Source organism: Falco cherrug, chromosome 1 (genome assembly GCF_023634085.1).
Source record: "Falco cherrug isolate bFalChe1 chromosome 1, bFalChe1.pri, whole genome shotgun sequence".
Classification (NCBI taxonomy): Eukaryota; Metazoa; Chordata; class Aves; order Falconiformes; family Falconidae; genus Falco; species Falco cherrug.
Window position 1 is genome coordinate 109,924,406 of NC_073697.1, and position 23,093 is coordinate 109,947,498.

Genomic DNA, 23,093 nt, shown 5'->3' on the forward strand with positions numbered 1-23,093 from the left:
ATGTCATGCTCGAAAGTGAGCCCTGTTTCCCCTGCGCTGGCACTGCTGTCAGCCTGAGGTGCAGAATTCAAATGGCAGCCTCCTTGCTGCTGGCCCTTCTGCTCTAGCTCTATCACTACCACAACACGACTAAACAGGTGAGACTTATACTTTTTCTTGCTCTCTTCTGAAGAAAGCTCCCCCGAGTCTGCCAGTTTGCAGCATCTTCCCTGGAGTAGCTCTATAGGTATCTAGTTGCATATATGGTCTGATGAGGGGAAACACAGTTCGTAAAACAAGTAAAAAACAAAACAGAAACAAAACCCAGAAAAGAACCCAAAAAAAGAACATCCAAAACCAGAAAAAGAACCACATGGCAGCACAATAACCTTGGAAACTTTTATTAGTATTGTTAAACCAAATTAACTGACAGTTACAGATAGGCACCATTTCCCTATGAGAACAGGAACGAAAAAGCAACCAGCACACCCAGGTGTACACAGGCAGCTAAAATCCCAGTGTCTGTTAAAAAGGGACAAGGACAGTCTTCACACCTCCTGCACCTGAACAGTATTTATCACAAGAAAAGATAAATATGAAGTTGCTGTGCCCATCAAAATCCTCATCCAAAGCTCAATTATATCCAGGGGCGCTTTTTTTTTTTTTGATGAGGCCTACCAAATGTATGGTTTAATTAAACAACAGTTACCTTTGCAATACTAACCAGATTTTCTCATATTATTGTCTAATGCTGACAGGGAACGTATTGCTGCACTTGCAGTCTCTGGAGAACACTGCCTTTTTCTCATTAGCTTTTTACACAGCAATTAATCCCCTTAATCAGTCAAATCAGTTCAACGCTAGATCACAAAAGCGCTAAGAAAAGAGAAAACAAGAAATTACCTTGTTAAATATAATGAGCAAGGAAAAACATACACTACATTGGCTTTAACAGTGCTTCACACTCCAGCATGGAAAAATTTAAGTGCCTGAGTAGTAACAGCATTCCACAGAATTACCATCATTGTGTCTGTAACATTAAAAACTGCATAATGCAACAGAGCAAGAAATTCTTTTGCTTATGAAAGTGTGCATGCACGGAAAAAAACCCCACCAAGCAGCCAGCTTCATAAGGATCTTATGTTCACAAAACAGTTGAGTTCTGTGGTATTATTGATACTGCTTTTACATGCAACAATGGTGTAAAACTAGTACAAACTGTATTACAAAGTCGAGCATTAGTTTTCCTTCTGTACTTGCTGCTGCAGTTACAGGAAGTCGGAGCTTTACAATTGTGTGTGGCCAAAAAGGGTTGCAATTCGCAGGCTGTATACTGTATAAGCAGCAGTAAGCAGGTGATATATTAGAACTTACTATCCATTTTAATCATGTAGGAGAGCTCTGATCCAAAACAATTATCCTGTAGGGAGGGGGAAAAAAACCACCCCAGTTACCCAGTTGTTTTCTTACATCAAACTCCAAGTTGAAGGGAATGGGATTTCCTTTTGCCTTGTCAGCATGGAAAACAAGACTGTATCTCATACAGCCAGAGAATACACAAATTTCTACCAAAGCCAAATTTAATTCACAGAGAGGCTCACCTGAATGGCAAAGATGAAGACTGCTCTTCCTGTGAGTGGAACTTCTGATCTTCAGGATGCATGTCTAAAAAACATGTCATTTCAGCTCAGCACCAAGAAGCCACACAACACTTCAAAAAGAAAGCTCTAGTTTTGTTAGCACATGGCAGCATGCTGAATCAAGCATGACAGATCTCTTTGCCAGATCCAGTGAATACGCACTTGTAATCAGAAACCAGCATCAGCTCTGCTGTATTGGGTGCGTTACACAGGACCCTCTTTCAGATCAGAAGTTACTCTGTTTTCAAAACCTGAAGCCCAATCCCTACCAGCTCAGTTCTACAAGTCTGACAGAAATAGGGTCATATCTGCTAAATGATGTTACCACCAGATCTCCGCATTTAAAAACTATCATCAACGCTTCCAAAAGTTACTAGTGATGTGGGACATTTCAAACTTCAGGTGCCTAACTGGGAAGCAAAACCTGTGTTGTAGAGCTGCTGTAGAAATGTTAAATGCCCACAACACTGAAGATCAGCCTCCTTTACATCATCTTGTGCTACACACTGAAAAATCAGAAGTTCTCTCTGAAAATGAAAGGCTACTGCCCTTTTCTTTCCAGACAAAACGCTGGTTCGCTCCTATTCTTTTACATAGCACTAAATGCACATTCACTTCATGCAGGTATGTCAATCCTCTCCCTGTAACAAGAAACATCTTTAATTGAGAAATGTTGGAAATTGAAACCTTTTACTTTAGCTGTAGAATAGCAGTCAGCTTTGACAGTTCCTAAGGGAGATCTGGACTTAGAGAACAGAGGAAACACTTTTATCTTGTGTTTTCTTCCTTACTTATAGTTTCTATTAAAAGAACACCAGGGGAGATGAGACGGAAACAGATGTTTAAGGGATTTAATGGCATTAGCATACACATCACAGGTAGATACCAATCCATACTGAAGGCAACCGAAGTCCTTACAGTATGAAGCATTTAGGTGCCTAAGCCAGAGCAGCTGAGCAAGGAACTGGACAGACACAGTATTACCAGCTGGCTTTCAGTGCTTTCGAGTCAGTAGAGGAAACCACACTCTCATTATAAGAGACACTCTACAACTCCAGCAAACGGTCCACAATGTTGCTGGTCTCAACTGCCCTGCAAAATTAGAAAATTTTCAAGGGCCTCTGGAGAGCTTAAGTCTAGAGCAGCTTCCTCTCCTTTAAAAGCACAGAATAGAAACAATACCCAGATGAGGGAAATGAAGAAAAGCAAAAAACCTAGCTTGCGCAAGCCTGACAAATTCAGTGCTAACAATATAATAAATACAATACTGCCCAGCACAACATCCAGTACGTTACAGACAAAGAGGACCTTCTGAACTACCTGCACAGCTTTCTGGTGCTCTGCCTCTGGCTCCGCATTCCTCTACTGCCTTCGTCCTTCCAACATCTTCTGGATCTTGCAGGCTTGCAGCCCTTGAATGATAAGAGTTTTGTGTATCATACCAATTTTTTGTATTTTCTTCTAGACAAGATGAACACAGAGCACTAAAACAGAAGCCTGTGGAGAAACTAGATTCCTTTTTGTCTTTACCCTGACCTATAATGGGCATCCGCCTGCCCCAACCCCCCAAAAAACCCTGCCTCTTGCCCTCCAAGACTATTGACGTGCTTCAGCTTTACATCCACATGCAGACTTCATCAATTCCTTATATAACAGCATTAAGTAAACACATGGGCTTTGGATCGAGCCATTTATGAACATGGTAGTATATATACTACAGGAATCAGTCTGCCCAATCAGTTGGCAAGACCCTCCTGGTTATCACGACATTTGCCTTCGATGTTCAATTAAAAAAAAAAAAAATCATTATGCCAAACACAAGAGCATCTTCTGTTCCTTAGTAGGATATATGTTAGGAATGAGTTATGACTACTCTCTGGCATTTACTGTGGAGTTGTTCAGAGTTACTAGGCTCTGATCTTTAGTTCTAAAAGTAAAAAAAAGTTATTTGGGCTATGAATCTTTTCTTTAAAGTGATGTATATATGACTTCTGCCATCGTCCTCATTTCCTCTTACATTGCCATGACAGTATAACCCTCCTCCCAAACTTCAAAGTCTCTTCTGAAGAGCTTTCACGATTCTGTTCTCTTAACATACATTCTTCTCTATCTCAAAAAATCCACCATTCTGTCAATTTATCTCTGATTTTTGTAAAGACTATACACTGCCTTCCAAGCCTACTGAAGTATTTGCTTTCCACCTACAGGAAATTATATTAACAAAACATTCTTTTCCCTTTCAATTTAGTATGGAGAGTGCAGATTTATGAATCCAGGCAAGTTCCCTGACACACTACTCTGAGGAGTGACAGCCCATTTTCTGAAAAGTCCTGTACAGATCTATGCAGATCTGTACACAGAACATGAACAAATAAACTTATGAACAAAGTATCAATATCAGCTAACCCAAGTGCGTGTCCCTGAGGTGGTTCTTGGATCTCCTCATCTCCAGGACTTGCACAGAGCATTCTTTCTAAAATATCATCAAGGGTAGAGTGAACCCTGTTGAATAAAAGATTTAAAATGGATGCTGGCAAGTTTAATACCACACACTTTAAAAAAAAACAGTCATCATTATCTGCGTTCTTAAAAAAAGCTGGCTTACTGCAAGCACTGAATCTTATTAAAATATACTGGAACCTTAGTCTAAATCTTTGCAACCCAAAGCCAAACATGCCTTATTGTCCTTTCTCCATACCTTTCTGTTTCCTCTGCTAGATTAAATGACTCCTTAGTCCATAAACTATGATTTCTCTTCGCACTTCTCTCAGATTCTGTTTTTGACTCCTTGTCTTCTCTTTTAATTCGCTCGGGAACTATTCACATAAACAGAAAGATTTTAATATCAAAGGTATGAAGGAAGATAATAAAGAAATTAAAATGTATTATTATTTACTGCACTTGGGAAACTTCCAGTTGTCCACTTTTCAATTACTTTCCTTAGCCATCTGATTTTCCACCAGTTAAGCAAACTCACATTATCGACAGTCAAAGGTGGCCAGAGGCAAGACCTAGATAAATATTTTACTGTAACACATTTTTAGATTCAAAGGACTGAACATTTTGCTTCATACTAAAATGAAAAATGCGTGTGGAAGTTAATCTTTAATCTTTCCCCTTACAATCCTAGATACGGGACAAAAATCAAAAGAAAGCCTGTGGACGTTAGCTTTGTTACCCTACTTAGCAAAATCCAATGATATCCCCCCCGCAAGACTTATCTCACGAAGTTCTGTTCCCTACAGCATGTGAATATATTCAGCCACCTTCTGCTAAGCTATGATAAGCAGGAAGCAGTAGGCTGTCACAAAAATGGAGTCTGAAATAGCTGTACTTTATGCAAATACAACAAAACCACAGCGACTGAACAGCAAGCAATACACGCTGCTGCATTCCTTACCACCTAAAAACAAGATACTCCTATGAATACAAGTCCCAGTAGCTTCTATCCTTTGGGAAAAGATCTAACAAAGCTGTAGGATAACACAAACAAGTGCCAGTATCATTCTCAAGTGACTATGGTATTTAGCTTTTTACCAGACTAACTCATGTTCCGCCTTTTTTTTTTCTGACTCACTGGAAAAAAATGTAGAGCCTATAGAGATTTAGGTTTTCTGCTCCTCTGACATTACTTGCTGTACATCTAAAAATTATTCCCACTTATTACTATTTGCAGTTTCAGAAGCACAAAGATTCAGTACTGCTATCTTTGGTATCTTTGTAACAGAACAGGAAATATAATATTGATTACCCCAGTGGATGCTATTTCCTTACACTGTGAGATCAGAGGCATTATGTTTCTTATTCACCATAATGAGATAAGCAGTCAGTGTGCACTGGCCACTTTCTCAACTGAACCACCCTCCCAGAATGGGAACTTCAGCTCTCTTTTAACCGAGCTGCCAACCACTCATACCTTTGTGGGGCTTGTCACTTGTGTTTTAACACAGCATACATTACAGTGGTGTAATAGTAGAAGACTAACTCTGATAGTCAGACCTGCGAGCCTTCCACACCAGATCCCCATAGACTTCAGAGAGTGAATACACAGAGAAAGACAGCAAACACTGGTGGAAGCAAAAACACTGCATATAACCAAAAAAAGAAAAAAATTGATACAGCTGAACGTACAGTGACAAGCATTCAGAGTAACTGTGCAGCAATTCAACGTTAGTTTTTTTATCTATAATATTTATGTTAGGACTACTATCAACTAACCATTTGTTTGCACTCCGCAGTCATACAATCCCTTCTCTTCAAAGTCTTGAGCGATGGAATCTTGCTGCTTTAAATATTCTGTTAAAACCAACATATTTCCTTACTGATCTACTCCTCCTAAGTTGACGCTCTACAATCTAAAGTACCATATTACTTTATCCATCCAAACCTAGATGAAAACTTTAAAATAATTAGTTCATATATTGATCCTAGAAATTGTCTCTGATCATCACTTATTCACTTGATGCCAGTCTCCACATCTTTGTCTTAGTAAATGAGAAAATAAGAAGATTAGAATGTGTCTGACTGCCTCATTTCTAAAAGGGCATAGGACCTATACACATTTAATTACCCCAATCTCCAGTGTTAGTTTAAGAACTTTATAGCCAAATAGCCAAAGCAAATTCTTCTGTAACACACACCAGTGTAGTGGGTTTGCATGGCAAGGTTTTGGTAGCAGGGGAGCTATAGGGGTGGCTTCTGTAAGAAGGTGCCAGAAGCTTCCCCCATGTCCAATAGAGCTAATAACAGCCAGCTCCAAGACCCAATGCTGGCCAAGGCAGAGATGATTATATTGATCAGTGATGGGGGTAGTGCCTCTGTGATAGCATATTAAGAAGGAAAAATGAAAAAAAAAAAATTTAAAAATCTGCACCAGCAGGAAAGCGAAGTAAGACTACACGAAAGCAACAATTCTGTAGACATCAAGGTCAGCGAAGGAGGGCAGGAGGTGCTTGAGCAGATTCCCCTGCAGCCTGTGGTGAAGCCCATGGTGGGGCAGGCTGTCCCCTCAGCCCGTGCAGGTCTACAGTGGAGCAGATATCCACCTGCAGCCCACGGAGGACCCCACGCCGGAGCAGGGGGATGCCCCAAGGAGGCTGTGGCCCCATGGGAAGCCTGCACTGAAGCACCTTTGCTGGCAGGACTTGTGACCCCATGGGGGGACTCACGCTGGAGCAGTCCATTCCTGAAGGACTGCACCCTGTGGGAGGGACTCCACACTGGAGCAGTGTGCGAAGAACTTCAGCCCATGGGAAGGACTCATGATGGAGAAGTTGATGGAGAAGTGTCTCCCATGGGAGGGACCCCACACTGGAGCAGGGGAAGAGTGTGAGATGGAAAGAGCGGAAGAAACAATGTGAGGTAAACTGACCATAACCCCCATTCCCTATTCCCCTGCACTGCTTGAGGGGAGGACACAGAGAAATCAGGAATTAAGTCAATCCCAGGATGAAGGGAGGGGTGGGAGGAAGGTGTTTTTTTTCTGATTTGAATGATAATAATTTAAAATAATTTTCCCCAAGTCGAGTCTATTTTGCCTGTGATGGTAATTGCTGAGTGACCTCCCTGTCCTTATCTCAACACACAAGCCTTAGGGTCAACCCACTACAACCAGTAAAACCAATAGTTTTTACACTGTGTTCTGTCTGAAGATGTACGTGATTACAAAAAGAAACATAAGTTACTGAGACTAAGCTCTGCAAAAGTACCTGAGGGATGCAGCTGCGTGGCTTGCATTCATTTTAATGGAGAAAATGCATTGCTCTGGGACACCTTTGAAAAATTCAGCCTACACAAAATTCATCTTGGTGTTAAATTACATCCGCACTCAACAGGCTAGCTGCTTTCATCAGTGGCAACTAACCATTACCTGAAATGCAGAAACTCTAAGGACTAAACTCGATAACTGCCCATTATTTAAGCTGTTGATGCCTAACTTCCTAATCATTGACCTGACTGCAACTGATATGGAAGCTCTTGTGTATTTTAGTAGTGAATGATTTGGGAGAAATCCTGATTGAACACAGCTGGCAACTCTCATACCATTTGGGGTGAAGTGCCTCTTACCAATTTCATCCAGCAGCTCTTGGACTGGTGGAGGCAGGTCATCAATGAGCTGGTTAGGTGCCTCTGAGACTGCTGAGGTAGGGAGAAAAAAAAAAAAAAAAAGACGACTTAATTAGCAGTGATTAATCCTTAATAACTGTGATATAGGCTTACATCATGACAGCATCTTGCTGACGTATTTCATTTATCAACCTGCACAAGCCCAGCTCATTCACATTTTATCAAATAACCTTAAATAGTTTCATGATGGAAAAATCATTGAGAGCTAGATTTGCACATTCAGTTCAGCTCTCAATCCAGTATTGCAAATTTTAGGCCAGTAATATTTACACTTCAAACACAGGTTGATTAGAGGTCAGAGTTCTTAGTCCACAGGTGCAAACACAAAATCCATAACCCAATTATCACTAGCAATACACAGTTGTGTACAAAGCTATTTATCCCTAAAAATAGAGATGCCTAGGAGGAAAAGGGAAAAGAGAAAAGGGGAAAAGTAGTAAAACTGCAAAATTTCTTTTCAAATCAGTTTCTCCATTGATTGATTATTCTGTTTGAGCTAGGTCAAGAGACTTACCAGATGCCTTCCTGGTGTTTCTCAAGGATGAAGCAACTACTGGCAACCCATCCTGTGTAAGATCATACAGAATGAAACACAAGAAGGTACATTGATGAACTGCTTGCCTTCAACCCTCCCTTTCAACGTACTAAATCCAAAATGAGGTAAGGCCTTAATTAAAGCCATAGCTGACAATTAAAATTTAAAATCTGCTCTTCAATCAGTTCAGAATATGAAAACAGAGGTAGCAGCATCCAGGCAAGCCAGATGTGTGATTCTGCTTAGGCTGCTGTGCACTCATCTTTTAGCTGGCCATAAGATACTGTCAGCTACATAATCTTATCCATTTCAAGACTACGTATGGACAATTGGATGGGAATTTTCTGAAGAGACCGTTCCAATACCTCTTAAGTTCCCATTCCCTGCTTTGAATCCTTAATTATTAAACCCAGGCACACCTATTCAGCAAAGAACCCCCCCAAACCCAACAATTTGTAATCACAGACAAGTTCTCACTGTACTCAAAATGAAAACAGGTGCTTCATGCACTTAAATCGTAGAATAAGATTTTAGACGAGAAGATTTTAGACGCAACCAAGTATCTCTGCAGAGCAGTCAAGGCAGCACTGCACTGTTAATGGGCTTAAGGAATCCCAACTGTCTGCTACACAAGAAGAAAGACACAGACCTAACCTGATGACAACAAATGCAGTCGCTACTGTTCTGGTTGAAGAAACTCTAATTTAATCTTTAAATGACAACTCCATCAATGAATAAGAAAGGCATAAAGGCAACTATTTTATATGTAACTGAAAAGGTAGTTAAGATAAAGCTGTGGCCGCAAAACACCTTCAGTTCCAAAGAGATTACTGGAAATCACTACAGTGACCTTGGAAACTGTCAACTCCAAAGAGAGGATTTTTTTGATATAACAAAGTTGATAACATTATGCCACGTCTGTGCATTAAAAGAATAAACTTAATCCCCTCATACAAGGGCTTTCTGAACATTTACTTGCTTCCAAACTACTATGTAGAGGCTTCCACCTTAGTTTTCTTAAGGAATCACTCATGTGCTGACTTACCTTCCCCCACTAAGTTTTGAGAACTTTTCAGTTTCACCTGAAAACTTACACACTTGAACACACATGCACATGTATTAATTTTCATTCAAGTTTATTCCCTACTTCCACATAGTCAAAAGCCCATAGTTCACAATCACTTGTGAATTCCGAGTGGCTCAGATAACCAGCCTGCTGTTGCCTCCCTGGAGGACCCACTGATCACCATCTCCTCTCCCAACACCAACATATCTTTTCTACCCTACCATTTTGCAGATACTTGTCACTTTGGTGTTCCAGGATTACCAGATTCAATGCTGGGAAATGGCAATTCTTTACAGCCAGGAAGGAATGGAGGGCAGATAAGACAAGGCCACTTTGATGGTGGTCAACATTTACATAGGATTAGGTGCAAGGGTAAGTCAACTCTGCATAACCAGTGGCACACACTGCTTTGAAATCAATCAGAACTGTTATGTCAACAGATCCAGGCTCCCAAAACACAAAGACCTAGAAGTATTTCTATTCTCATCTTGCATTTATTTTAAGGAGAAGAACTGTAAAAAATATTTTAGAGAATGGCTGACATAAGGTGTATTTTCTAGACTTACAGGCTCGTTCAACTTGGATGAGCAAACTCCTGAAGCAACTGAGGGAATTCCAGTGCTCCTTCCCTCTTCGTAAGCTGTAGTGAATGTCCTGGACACTGCAGAGATCTCTTCAGAACCACAAAAGGAAGAATCTGAAGCTACTTCATAGCAGTGTTTGTGTTTGTCGAAGGCTATTGGAATTTTTTCTTCTAGAATTAAAAAAGGAAAAGATTATAGCAAAGCTGGAAAATTATTTTTGAATTTTTCTTGTCTTGATCACATCTCAACTGAAGCAGAAAAAGATTTCTTGTACTTGCATAGGAAACTTAAGAAATTATTGTCCATAAATGATGTCTAAACAGAAGTCCAAACTGATTACCTAGAAGCTCCACCTCAGAAATTATTTATGCAAAACTTTGCCAATTAAGAAATTTTGACTATTACACCAAATTAATGCAAGTACAAAGCAAATGATAATTCATGGCTCATAAATAACACTTGAGTTCAACAAATGTCGAGATCACTTAATTAACACTCAGAACAAACTAAGTACTTATTACATTGTCTGTCTTCAAAATGATAAAATCTGCATGTAACACTCCAAATAAATCCTAAATGTCTAATAAAACAATTTCTGATTTATGAAGGCTACAATTAACTACCAAGTAATCATCCTTTGGAGACCTTTCAGATAGTAGTGTGTTCAGCTGTGTCCCCATAAATTCTCCTTTAGCCCTATGTTAGAGATTTATTTTGACCAAACAGGCTCTAACTGCAAAGTTGCAACTATCCAGACCAAAACAATGAGATTTCAAACAACAGGTACAGCATTTCTTGTGGTTACATATTCCAAGCCTGACATTTCTGCATCGGTATGATGTGAATGGAGTTTCCATGATTCACATCAGTGATTTTTGTATCAGCACATCTCGGTAGAAAGGTCTGACTCCTGGCACAGAAAGGTTAAGTAATTCACGGGTCCTTCCTTTTCCCTCTGCAGTTACCTGAGCTGAGCGGAGTGCTGACGCTTGTTGGCACATGACTCACTCTGGGCGTTTTACAGTCTACATCTCTGTAATAGTTCTCTTGCTCATAGGGGATACTCGACAAATCCTGAATATCTGTCACTGATCTGAAGTATTGAAAGATGTTCTGACAGTTAGAATAGCCACTTCCTACACTTGTGAATCACTAAATTCTGCTATATTCAGGTTCTTTAATTTTATTCAGTTTTATCTAGTTTTCGAGAAAGGAGACAAGACATTCCCTTTGAAAACTTCCCACAGAATTCTGGGAAGGCTAAAGATCACCTTTTTTGATAATCTTGCAGAAACAGAAAAAAGTTAATTATTTGCTTTCCCCTCCTTTACAGGATTTCTTAATTTTAATAACACCTCTATAAAAGCAAGCTCAGGACACTGCCTCCAGAAAGCGCAAGAACTTCAAATGTGAACCACTAGGTACAAAAGTCTCTCCAAAGCCACGTGAAGACCTCAAAGTTTAACAAAAATTAATGATCCATTAATTAAAACAAAATGTAGGTCTTGGGAGCCTTTAAAAGAATTACTCAGATAAACTGAAACTGCTAAAGATCTGCAGAGCCAGTGATGTCCACCTAAGTCATAAAAATTCTTAAGTGTCTGCAGGGCTGGGATTATATTAAGCAAACCAACATCTTCTGCAGATACACCCTGGATTACATAGTCCTCAGAAGAGCATGAAATGAACAGATGCCCACTGCTGCCAAATCACTAATTTCTATGCAAATCCCCATTATCTGTAAAAAGAACTAACTTTACTAGTTAAGTCACAAACCTGTTCTGCAAATCTTCCCTGAGAATCTCAATCACAAGACTATTTTTGTTGTAAAATTAATTTAGCTACATACTAACAATTTGCTCTTTAAAGTAATTTCATTTCTTCTGTGTCACATGGACAGAAGAAACAAGGAATTCTAATACTTTAATGTCAACAAGCACAGCCAGATTAACACTAAGTTAATTACCTATAAATATGAAAATACTTCAAACAACTGTATGCGATAGCTCTTTTATACCAATCTCCCAATTTATCACAAGAAAATATTTCTTTAATACTTCAGACAGATGTCTCTCAGTTTTGGTCTGTCTCAACTCCCTGTTTTGCATCAACACAAAACTTTTACAATGATAATAACCAACTGCTGAAATTTTGATATAAAATGGTCTGTGGCTCTTACTCATCTTTTTCTTTGCATTCTTCCGGTGGCTCCCACAGTATCACTTCTGGTGCTGCTTCAACACTGGAATGAGGGAAGAAAGGTCATATTATATTCACTCATCCTCTCAGAGAATTATGAAAATAAATGTATTTAGTCTTCACTCTCACAAAATTTTTAAAGGACTACCTTCTCTCTGAGGCAGACCACGCTCAGAGAAAGTGAGCAGCTGCTAACTCAGGAGGAACACAATGAAAGCTAAGCTATAGGGAGGCTAAGGGCTTTTTTTAAGAACTTCAGGGTGAGGAGTGTTTCACTTTAAGTGAAAGTACCCCTTGCAGTGTGAGGTGGTGAGTCTAACCAACATCTCTGTGTATTAGTAGAATATAAGATTTACAAAAATACTGGATATAAACACCCCACATTTGACAGATGAGACTGAAGTCTCCAAGTGTAGGCTGAGGTTACCTGGAGGCAAGATACAGTGAGCATAATTGCATCGGATTGCTCCCACACAAAGGAAAAAGGCATGATCTTCATGCCGCTTGAGCTCCAAAACCGAAGCACAACAAAATTAAAACAGATGACTGAAGCCTTAATTTGAATTATCTGTGCTCTGTTTGAGACTGTCGCTTATCAGTGTAAAAGGAATTGTAATACATACATGACTTATTTTCCTATTTTTGCTCCCTCATTAAGCAAAAACAAAACAGAAAACCCCCACCAAAACCACAACTGAACACTGTAAAAGACAAAATCCCACGAGACTTGTTAAAGTCCTTTTAGTATTTTCTTGGCAAGTAACAACGACATGTAGATGATCATTACCAGTGGCGGCATCTTATTTGAATATTAGATATGTAAGCAAAATTACAAAAAGAGAGCACACTTTATAACCTAACCTATGCTTGAAGTAAGGGTGAAAGTAAGTCTACGTACCTGGCTACAGGCATATGGCTGAGTTGATTCACTCCTAGCGTGTTACTGCCAGAGTTCCGCACTGCTGTGCTGCAGAATAGCATTTTTCCTCCTGAATACAAATAACAAATGTTCCCTCTTACTGGGTTTTGCAAACACAAAAGCAAGCAATACAACTCATTGAACAGGAAATTGCAACTTTATTAATTTTTTTGGTTCTTGTAACCTTTGTTGTTGTGAAAAGACAAATGTGTTTTAAAGACGCATTTTCATAAACATACAGCTGCCAGATAGTCAACCACTGAAGCACTGGGGAATACCACAACATTTACAAATTCGAGCTGAGAGGCAACAGACTAGAGAAACAACGATGATCCTTCCATTATTCTGCACGCACACAGTGTCAGCTCTTACGGTTAAGCTCAAGATCCTTCCAGCAATAAGAATATTAATGTGTAAATACAAGCCTAATTCAGTTTCCAGCACCACAGCAAGCTGCATAAAAAGATTCATCTTAGCCCTAGGGTAAAAACAAAATGATTGCAAATGAGTTTTGTTCTGTTTTTTTTTCACTGAAACACAGCAACATAATCATCGCATTCAACAATATTTCAGTGACTGCAAATCCCAAACCTTCCAAAATTTTCCAAAATCCTGAGTGTCCTGAACTCTTACTAAAATAATGAGTAAGAGACCAAGTGACCCTGAAGAATCAAGCTCCAGCCTTCTGACAGAGGAGTGCTGCTGACAAAAATTTAAGTGCAAAACCACTTTGTCTGCCTGACTCAAAAGTGCCTTCAAAAGAAAAAGCAAATTTACCTGAAACCTGAGCACCTGATCCTGCGTCTTCAGGTAACAGTTTCTGCAAAAATCTTTCACAAGCATCTTCTAATTTGTCCCCAGCATCTGAGGTCTGAAGGAGGGGGGAAAAAGGAAGCAAATTCAGTTTCTCCCAGACAAGCTGTGAAAGGTAGGACAACTCTCACAGGATGATGTTCACAACAATCAAAATGGAGAGAAACTTTTGAATTCAAGAGTTTATCAGCAAATAGCACGGATTGGATTGAACAGTACATACAATAGTTTTGAATCAAGAAATGAATGAAGATTCTTTTAAGACTATTGAGTACTATAGTTGAGAGAGCTGCGAAGGCAAGGCTGAGATTATGAATGCCTAAAACTGCTCAGCCACAGATTATTTAACTGCCTAGTAAACAAGTTACAGAAAACATGCCCCTGGTGTTTTAGGAGTCAGGGTTTTAGTTGTTTGGGGGTTTTTTTGTTTTTCAGTTTTATTCAGGTGAGGGTACGTGTTTTAAAAGAACAGGATTAGAATTTTCTTTTAGGTAAATCTTTATTTGTAAGTATTTTTTCAAAAGAAAAGAAAGAATAAAAACTATCATTCTGCTGTTTTCTACAGCTCTTCTTCAGATCAAATGGGAGCATAATAAAACCACATGTTGCGTAACTTACTTCCAACATTCTTGACACAGGCTTCATTTCTGTCTTTTCTGTTATTTTTACCTCTAGTTCTGAACTTCTCTGAGCAGTAGGAGGAGAGAAATAATCAGGATCAGGAGTCAAGAATTTTTCAGACACATCAGGAGATGAATTAAGGGAACAACGTATGAATGAATGTACCTGTGAAAGACATCATCATATGAGATGCTTTCTCCACTCTCTATTAATATACATTTTAGTCAATAACGTTAACAAATACTGCATGAAATTGAAATTGTCATTGTATTTGTTGAGTTTCAGCCTACCTCCTGCTCCTCTCCTTACATTACCTTGATTGTTTATAGAATCAAACAAAAAAAAAAAAAAAAGGGGAGGCGGGGGATTGTTAGACCACCTGAAAAGATCAGCTGTTGTGGTAGTTCACTGTGCAACATGGAGAGACCAGGCTAAACGGTTTTACAGATAACTAGCTGCAATGAGATTTCTTGGATTACTATACATACTCTAGAGGGATTCTCAGCTTGCTGAGGAAGGACTGAATTCATATGAATAGCTATTCCAGGCTCCACTTCATCTTGTGATGGCGACTGGCAACTTCTCCCTAGGATGTCAGAATGGAACAAAATTATTAGGTAATAACATGAAGTGAGTGATCTGAACCACTAATGGAATATCAATGAGTAGACAGTAAAACTACATTGTCTGTCAGGAACATGGAGAAATGACATTTAAATGCTCACGTCCTTAATCTAGGCATGTGAAGTTTTCCTTATTCCTTCATCTGTAACTATTACAAAAGCACTACCCACTGTGCTGCTACAGAAAAAGCATCTCTGCAGTCCAACTGAAAGAAACAGAAGTGTGAAAGCATACTGATGGATTTGAGAGCTGCCTGTCTCCCATGCTGGTAGATAGTAATCAATGACAATGAAGGGCCTCCAAGCTCACTGGATGTTACCTCCACCTATTAACATGTAATACCCAGTCTATTATTTATGTTCACCAATGACTGAGTGATTGGCATGCTTTGGGGGCAAGACTCTAGAAGGTAAAATTGACAATTATTGTAACAAAATCACAGCAGCTGAAATCTGCTGGAAAACAGAGAGACAAAAGAGAAGAAATTATTTTTGGTTTTTCAACCTTACCTCCAGAACTTCTGAATGCAGACTCCAGATCACTTTCCTCAGATTCAGATCTGTCCTCACTGCCCGGATCACCAGTCTGCCATCTGTATCTTTGTTGGTCTTTACTTTTTTGGACTCTAACAGTGACATGTTGAAAGGGTTCCTTTATACCCTCTGCTTCACTTTCAGATGTATAGTCACTTGCTGGATACAGACAGCCAAGTTCTAGCTGTCCTGAGGCCACTCTTCTGGCCATTTGCTTTACTTCAGCTACACAAAATGAACAAAATTACCAGCTGACACAACAGAATCTGGACTTTTTAAAGCATACCCTCTGTTTCATTGTATCTGCAGACTTGGAAATGCTGAAGTTATAACCCATAAAATCCTTTATCACGAGAAGAGCTAAACACTTCCTTCTATTTTAAGGAAAGCTTAAAACCTGCATAAATTGATATGGACAAGTCTTTACCTGAACCATTTTCGTTAAGCTTGCAATTATTCATGCCTGTACTGCCATCCACTGGTCATTGCTATACTACCCGTTCTAAATTCCTATGCTGTCCCTCCCTGACATCCTCCAAAACAGGAACAGAAATACCTTGAGCTTTATATTCAAGCCATTTTAATGGCATTGTAATTATTTTATGCCCTGAATGTGCAAGACACAGGATCCTACTCATTTGGTTTTCATCCAAGAACAGCTTCAGCAATTAAGGCAGAGAGACCTTTCTTAAGTAAGAAAATGTGTAAATTTCAATGCACTGCAGTAAGACTTGCTAACATTAATGCCAAGTTAACATGGATTTACTTACTCCTCCATTCTGATTGAATCATCCTTCTCTCCTCACTTATTTTTGTACTGTAAATTTCAGATCTTGATTTTGGATAGCACCTATAATAAATCGTTATGAAACGCATCAAACTCCGTTAACGCACAAGTGTATTAAGTATTCCCAAGTCAGTAAAAGACTAGAAGTTGTTTTAATGTTAATTAAAAGGCTGAGAGCACACATGTTTTAAGAATCCAACAGAACTAGCAGATTGAGCCGTAAGAAACTTAGAAAGCACAGACAGTTATTTAGGTCTATTATAGATTAACCAGACAAGCTGTACATGAAAATCTAGATTTCAAGAGCTGTCAACTGCCTTCAGATGATGTATCTATATAAACACTAACAGACAAGGAATGCCATGTAGATGTGTTTTATTCCGGTCAGTAAGGTGATCAGTGGACAACTGAAGATACTCAGAACTTCAGACTTGAATACCAACAATCCTGCCTCCAATCTGATTCCAATCCAGAGCTTGTTCACTTGACCATCTAACCACACGAAACATCTGGCCGATTGTTGTTCTAACCAGGTATGTCCTTTACCAACAGGTCCTACTGATCCAACTGGGTCATGAATCAACTTAAAAACTGCAATGGTTTTCCTGACTGATTTGACCTGAACACTGAAGGAGGTATTGGTCTCCATCTTTCCCACTAATAGATTAATTTGGACAAGTTTTGCCAAGAGCTCTTAACATGTACTTTCTACCCACACAGAGAAATACAAAGGGACAACATTAAAAAGCACAGTAAATGTAACAGTAATGGATGGATACTCTGTCCTCACTAGGTTTAGCAAGACTGTTCCACAGCCTCTAACATAGGTCCTAGTCCGACACCAAACTATTTCTACTAAGTATTGAATGAGGCTCTGCAGAGGGAGGAGAACCACCCTTACTAGTAACTTACTAGGTTGCTCTCCTTAGGCACTGTTACAGTTTTGGACCACTGACCTTCATCAGAGAGGCATCTGAAATCTGTCTGAATGCCACTCTAAAAGCAACTGCCCTGTCGCAGCAGTTACCCCGTCAGCTCTGCAGCTGACAGTGACTCACAGTAGGGCCCTAACTGGACAGATGGCTTTTCACTTACTGAAAAAACATCTAATGCCATCCTTGATCCTGGATGTGCCTACTTTCAACAGTGGCTGTGTAAAGATGAATCTGCTAGAATTAACTCTTCTGTGAATACGATCAAAACTCACCACCTCTCTTCTTCACTTCCACTTGCTGCAGAATGTGAATCACCTCCTCTCTGACACTGCAAGTTGAACTTTTTTTTGCATCTTACAGATACACGTGGGAGTAAATGCTGAAATGAGTCCAACAAGCCATGATTCAGCACACTTCATGTATTCCAGTAATTACTAGTTGAGATGTCTATGAGATATACCAAGAACAAGACCATGCAAACTTTATTCCCTAGGTTATACTTTAGTAGCACTGCTCATAAGAAAGGATGGTAACTCCAGGCCCTAGCCTAGTAAAAACTCTGCCCTGGAATTACAGGAGGTTTCATATATACGCAGGCAGACAGTCGTAACATGTAATTCACAGATGAGTGGACCTCAATGACTCAAGATTATTCCTATGTAAGTACATTAATTTCTCTCTCTTTGGGCTAAGCATTGTCAGTGACTGGTATTTAATAATGAAAGCTATCTAGAAGCTGTTACTAACAACAGCTTAGACCACCAGAACTAAGCATACAAACAAAAATCTGTCTCCGCTTGCCCTTTTCCCTGACAGTCCCACCTCCATTTTCATACAGGATTTTATTCCCTCCTGACTGAACTAGGGGGTAGGGAGAAAGAAGAAAATTCAATTGCACTGCTGAGCTGACTGTTTTCATTCATATATATATATATATATATATATATAATGTACACAGTAAGTGTATATATTTTAAGAGACAGATTCATCCCTCCTCTTGGACGCCATCCATAACTACATCTCTTTACCTTCTAAGGAATACAGAAGCGATATATACAGTCCCCCTGCTTAACACTTTACCTCATGGTCTAGGCTCATTTGATCATTCAGGCTTTTCTCCACACTGAAGGCGAGATTGTGATCGTTGTTTCCATTTTCACTCCTATAATTCTCATGAAAGCACTTCCACTTTTCATTTTGAATTGCCTCCATATCCATGGCTGTCTTTGAAACAGCTTGGAAATGGTCTCCATCCAGTGCTCCTTGTGCCTGACACGTTATCAATGGTGGAATATAGTCACTTGATGGTGGACCTATAGCCTTCCATAAAAAAATATTAACTCCAGAAAAAGGGCTATTCGTGTTTTGGGAAGTATCATCAGGTCTCTTCCAGTGTCTGTCTTGAAAAAATTGCTTAGAAAGCTGATTCATTCCGATTTCCTGGAGCAGCTTCTTTTGCTTTTTGGTGGCCTTTAATTTGTCCAGTTTCTCCTCCATTCTGCACATGGAATCTGCTGCCTGCTGCAACAGGCTCTGGACAATCTTTAAATTAAGGACACACTTGCTGGTGTGCTGCTCATTTTGGGCCAGACTACTCATTCTTCTCCCAGCATCTCCTCTCACCTGTGCCAGCATGCATACATCAGAGGCCTCACTTACCCTCTCCTCCTCCTCTGTAGTGTACTCTGTACCCGATTCTGAAAAGCCACCTTCCTCGTGAACTGGCTCTTCCTCACAGCGCACTTGAGGGGATGCATACAGGTCTCTGAGGGTAGCCTTATATTCTTCCTTTCGCTGCCTTTTTTCATCCTTCAGAGCTTGACCTAATCCAACTCCTTCTTCCAGGAAGTCTTCATGAAGTTCTGGGTAACTGGCAAAGATTTCATTGATTTCAAAGCTACAGAGGCTGTCATCCATATCACTGACACTGAGAGCCGTGTGGAGTTCAGGAGCTACACCACAATTTTTGTCCTGTGCAACCGGCTGTAGATTGGTTGATGCCTCTTGCTCCACTAAAGCAATACTCTCCTCAGGAAAAAGAGAGTACCTCGGGGCAGTAGAGCTGTCTGAAAAATGTGTTTATAAGTGTTAAGCCTTTTCTCCAGATGTCCAAACACACTGCTTTTGTAAATTTAGGAGCTAATGTCTTTCAGAGATTACATAAGCAACATTTAATACCACTGCTGAAAACAGAGTGTGTGAACTTCAAATATTAACCAGTCTTACAGTCTTGAGTTTAGATTAACAATTAGGGTGGTAGCTAGGCTCCAAAGCTGACTGCTTGCTATTTTCAAGCTAAGTCATAAAATCTGTAAGTGTCACATTTTAGTTGTTTAACTAAACTGAGGAACATGCTAAGGGAGGGACACCTGACATCTTGGTAGAGAAACTTACCAGCCTCAGTTATCTGTTTTCCCTGCAACTCTTGTGTGCTCTTTTGGTAGCTAAAAGCTGATGCCAAACAGATGTTCACATCTGCAAAAACAGCCGGTCTTTGCGCTTTTGACACTTCATCAGCACAACCAGTTTGAGACTTAACTAAATCCTGCAATACAAAAAATGGAACAAAAGACAACTATATTTGACAGTTCATTGTCTCTACCTTCACTTTTAAGGTGGTTTGCCTCAGGATACTCAATGTTTGGATTGCCTCCCATATAGATTTAAGAAATAAAACTTGAATCTGAATGGACACAAAACTGTTGTTTTAAATACATGAAAGCCTACCAACCCTGGAAGTCACCTTTAAGTCATTTTTCAGTATATATTGAATATCCTGAAGTTTCATGGAGCGATTCTTCTGTTTAGGTTCTAGCCCTGATTTTATGATACCATAATAGGGCATAGGAAGTCTGACATCTGCTTCTAACTGTTGTCCGGAAATTATGAGCTGTTTAATAACAGAGACTTCAAAACCTTTCCAGGGAGGAGTCTCTGCAAGACATAAATATAGAACTCATGTCACAAGCTGTATGTCAGTGTTAATGAAAATAACAAAAACAACAACAACAAAAAAAAACCAATCAGAGATACTGAAGCATTATTGCCTGCATACTCCCTAATTTACGACTGTCACAAACCAAATGAGCACTCAGTCCAGTCTTCAATCTCCTTCCTATCTTATTTCAGCAGTGGATGCTTTAAAGAAGCTGAAAGCAATCTCTAGAGGACAGTTACACTGTAAACCACACTCCAGATTCTTCATGACCAACTAGCTAATAGAAGGTTTAATTTTTAGGGTAATTGTTTATCCCGTTTCACTGCCAAAATAGTCAAAATCAATACAAAATATCCATTATCTGCAATAACAACAGCAATACATTATCTGTAAGTTATCATAGTGATCAAAAAGATGAAAGCTATACAGGCTCATTTTGCACACTGCAAAGAGTTAACATTTTGCTGTCCTCCTATAAAGAAGATAGATAAACAGCAGAAAAACACCATACACAAAATTGAATCTCTCTAATACCAACCATTAATCTTATCCTTTAGTTATACAATTTTACGTTTCCTGATTACATTTTACAAAAGTTTCCAGTAGTCTTTGCTATTGCCATTAACATTTGGAGGGTTTTTTTGCCTGGAGGGTTCCTTTTCCAAGTCAACTCTGCATGAGCCATCACAGCAAGGTTTTATCCAGTCATACAAGGGAGTTAAACAGACATTAGGAGGCTGACAGTCTGCATTGAAAACATTCAGTGGGTTACCCCAGTGACAAAAGCCTAAACCTATAGATAATACCTGTCAAGGCCTCCTGCAGTACTGTACAGAAGCTATAAATATCCGATTTGACTGTGACAACTTTTTCAAGGATTACTTCAGGAGAGCACCACTTATACAGCTGGACTGGGACAGGAATACGTGTCAGATCACTGTGTTCTCCACCATCTCTGCTGTATAAAGACAAAAAAAAAGCTGTGAATTGGGACATACAGCATGCTGAACTAAAAGGTATACCTTTTGGAATGATACATCTGAGTTCGTTGTATCTGCTTTTGGTTTAAATACCTCCCAGTGCATGCCTGTAAATAAAAATGTGTAGTATTTCCATGCCAGTAAGTGTATAGTGGTACACTACAACAAAGAATTTCTGGTGAAAGTAACACCTCCTTTAACAAATTTACACAAATCAGAGAAAGGTGAAAATTTCCCAATAGGAACTTTACAAGCAACCCTTCAGCTCTGGCCAGAGTTCTCTGACCACAGACAAAATACAAGAAGGTGCTACCTATCTTGTCAATATTTTGCAATGTATATACATGTCTAGATGATAAATTCCTCCTCACATTTAACTACAGGGGCTTTGTTACACATTTCCGATTCAGCTTACTGTGAAATAGCCAAGAAATCACCAAGATTTATTAACAAATTCAGCTTGCAAGGAGGTTAACAAGTATCCTTCCTCCTTTCAGGACACTACCATCTGCAAGTTTTTGTTTATTATCAATTTTACTCTCTTTCCTTACAGTCTAACCAGCCATTTACTTCCTTTCTAATCAGACTGCAATACAGGAAAGAAGTAAAAAACATATATAATTAATAATTTACCTAGATTAATGGTGTCCCTCATAAAAGATACTTTTTGTCAGAGGTGACACTTAATTACTACCCAGTGTGGAATCTTCAATGATTTTAGGTAAGCCTCCACAAGCACAAGTTCAGTATAACAACAGGAGACAAATTATTTCCAGCCCAGCAGCAGAATTAGTAACTCAAAGAGGAATTTCATCTCCATTCTGCACAATTAGGCTCTGTTTTTCTATGATGGTATTTTTATACTGCAGTAAAGAGCTGCTTCTGTTACTAGTATCTATTTTCAGACAGTTATAACATAGAAACTAAGTCCTCCCAAAACTTGCCATACTGCCTGTGGGAAAGTTAATGTACCTGAGCAGTAATAATTTGGAGTTCTTCACTCCTGTAACTCTGCTGCCCAACTCAGAGGCAGGAATCCCTAGTCATGAAAAGAGGCACTTCAGCAGAACGTAGCATTAAATTTGACTTTGTGTTTGTCCCTTTCACAGAAACAGTGAGGAAGTTCTTTACCTCTCTATCATGTATTCCAAGTTGCATAGCTTTGCCTCGCCAGAAGAAACAATTTGAATAGCATAGGAGGTAACAGAGCGGTGGATAAATCCACGGGAGTGTAGAAAACGCAAAGCGTCACTAATTTGAAGCAGCACATGCAAAATCGTCTCTATGTGCAGTACTGGGAATTCTGTACGCTGAAAAAATAACAGAGTACCAAATTTGCATTGCAGGTCTTTAAAGCTTGATATAGGGGAAAACTATCATTGTACACAAGAAGGCAAAGAAAGCAAACATGAAACATAACATAGTGAAACTCAGACAAATTGCACTTGCTAAATAATGTTCATTCTCAATACCAACCATACCAACTAGTAATACTGTTAAAAGTAATTAAAAAAAAAAAAGATATTGACTATGCCAAAATTCACTCTGAAGCAGAATGCAACGAAATGCCTTTGGCTGCAGTTTCTCCAGTAACTCAGATGTCTGCATTCAAACAGTTAAAAGAAATAAAACAGCGATTAACTGCTAAAAAGAGAAGAGAAAAATATTGAACAATAAAACACAGATCAGTTGATTCAAAAAAAAAAAAAAAGAAAAAGAATGAACCAGAATTGAGTTCAAGCATTCACTGTCATACACAGGCAGCTTGCAATGTACTACACACAAATATTCAAGGGCAAAAGCTGGTCTCACCA

At 39.3% G+C, this 23,093-nt stretch overlaps 1 protein-coding gene across 1 annotated transcript in view; it reads right to left on the bottom strand.

Moving 5' to 3' along the window:
* Positions 1-364: 364 nt before the first annotated feature.
* TEX14 (testis expressed 14, intercellular bridge forming factor) overlaps positions 365-23,093 on the bottom strand; it is a 32,341-nt gene continuing 9,612 nt past the window's right edge. Inside the window, exons 9-31 of the mRNA XM_055700692.1 lie at positions 22,411-22,589; positions 21,106-21,257; positions 20,105-20,295; positions 19,756-19,906; positions 18,442-19,427; positions 17,634-17,740; positions 16,410-16,489; positions 15,616-15,864; positions 14,971-15,068; positions 14,480-14,647; positions 13,826-13,919; positions 13,028-13,118; positions 12,110-12,172; positions 10,896-11,023; positions 9,913-10,100; positions 8,260-8,311; positions 7,686-7,757; positions 5,838-5,915; positions 4,318-4,435; positions 4,026-4,121; positions 2,940-3,031; positions 1,581-1,644; positions 365-1,399 (exon numbers count right to left, since the gene is read on the bottom strand). Coding sequence (XP_055556667.1) covers positions 1,366-1,399; positions 1,581-1,644; positions 2,940-3,031; positions 4,026-4,121; positions 4,318-4,435; positions 5,838-5,915; positions 7,686-7,757; positions 8,260-8,311; positions 9,913-10,100; positions 10,896-11,023; positions 12,110-12,172; positions 13,028-13,118; positions 13,826-13,919; positions 14,480-14,647; positions 14,971-15,068; positions 15,616-15,864; positions 16,410-16,489; positions 17,634-17,740; positions 18,442-19,427; positions 19,756-19,906; positions 20,105-20,295; positions 21,106-21,257; positions 22,411-22,589 — 3,531 coding nt within the window. The 3' untranslated portion in view covers positions 365-1,365. The remainder of the gene's footprint in view (positions 1,400-1,580; positions 1,645-2,939; positions 3,032-4,025; positions 4,122-4,317; positions 4,436-5,837; positions 5,916-7,685; positions 7,758-8,259; positions 8,312-9,912; positions 10,101-10,895; positions 11,024-12,109; positions 12,173-13,027; positions 13,119-13,825; positions 13,920-14,479; positions 14,648-14,970; positions 15,069-15,615; positions 15,865-16,409; positions 16,490-17,633; positions 17,741-18,441; positions 19,428-19,755; positions 19,907-20,104; positions 20,296-21,105; positions 21,258-22,410; positions 22,590-23,093) is intronic.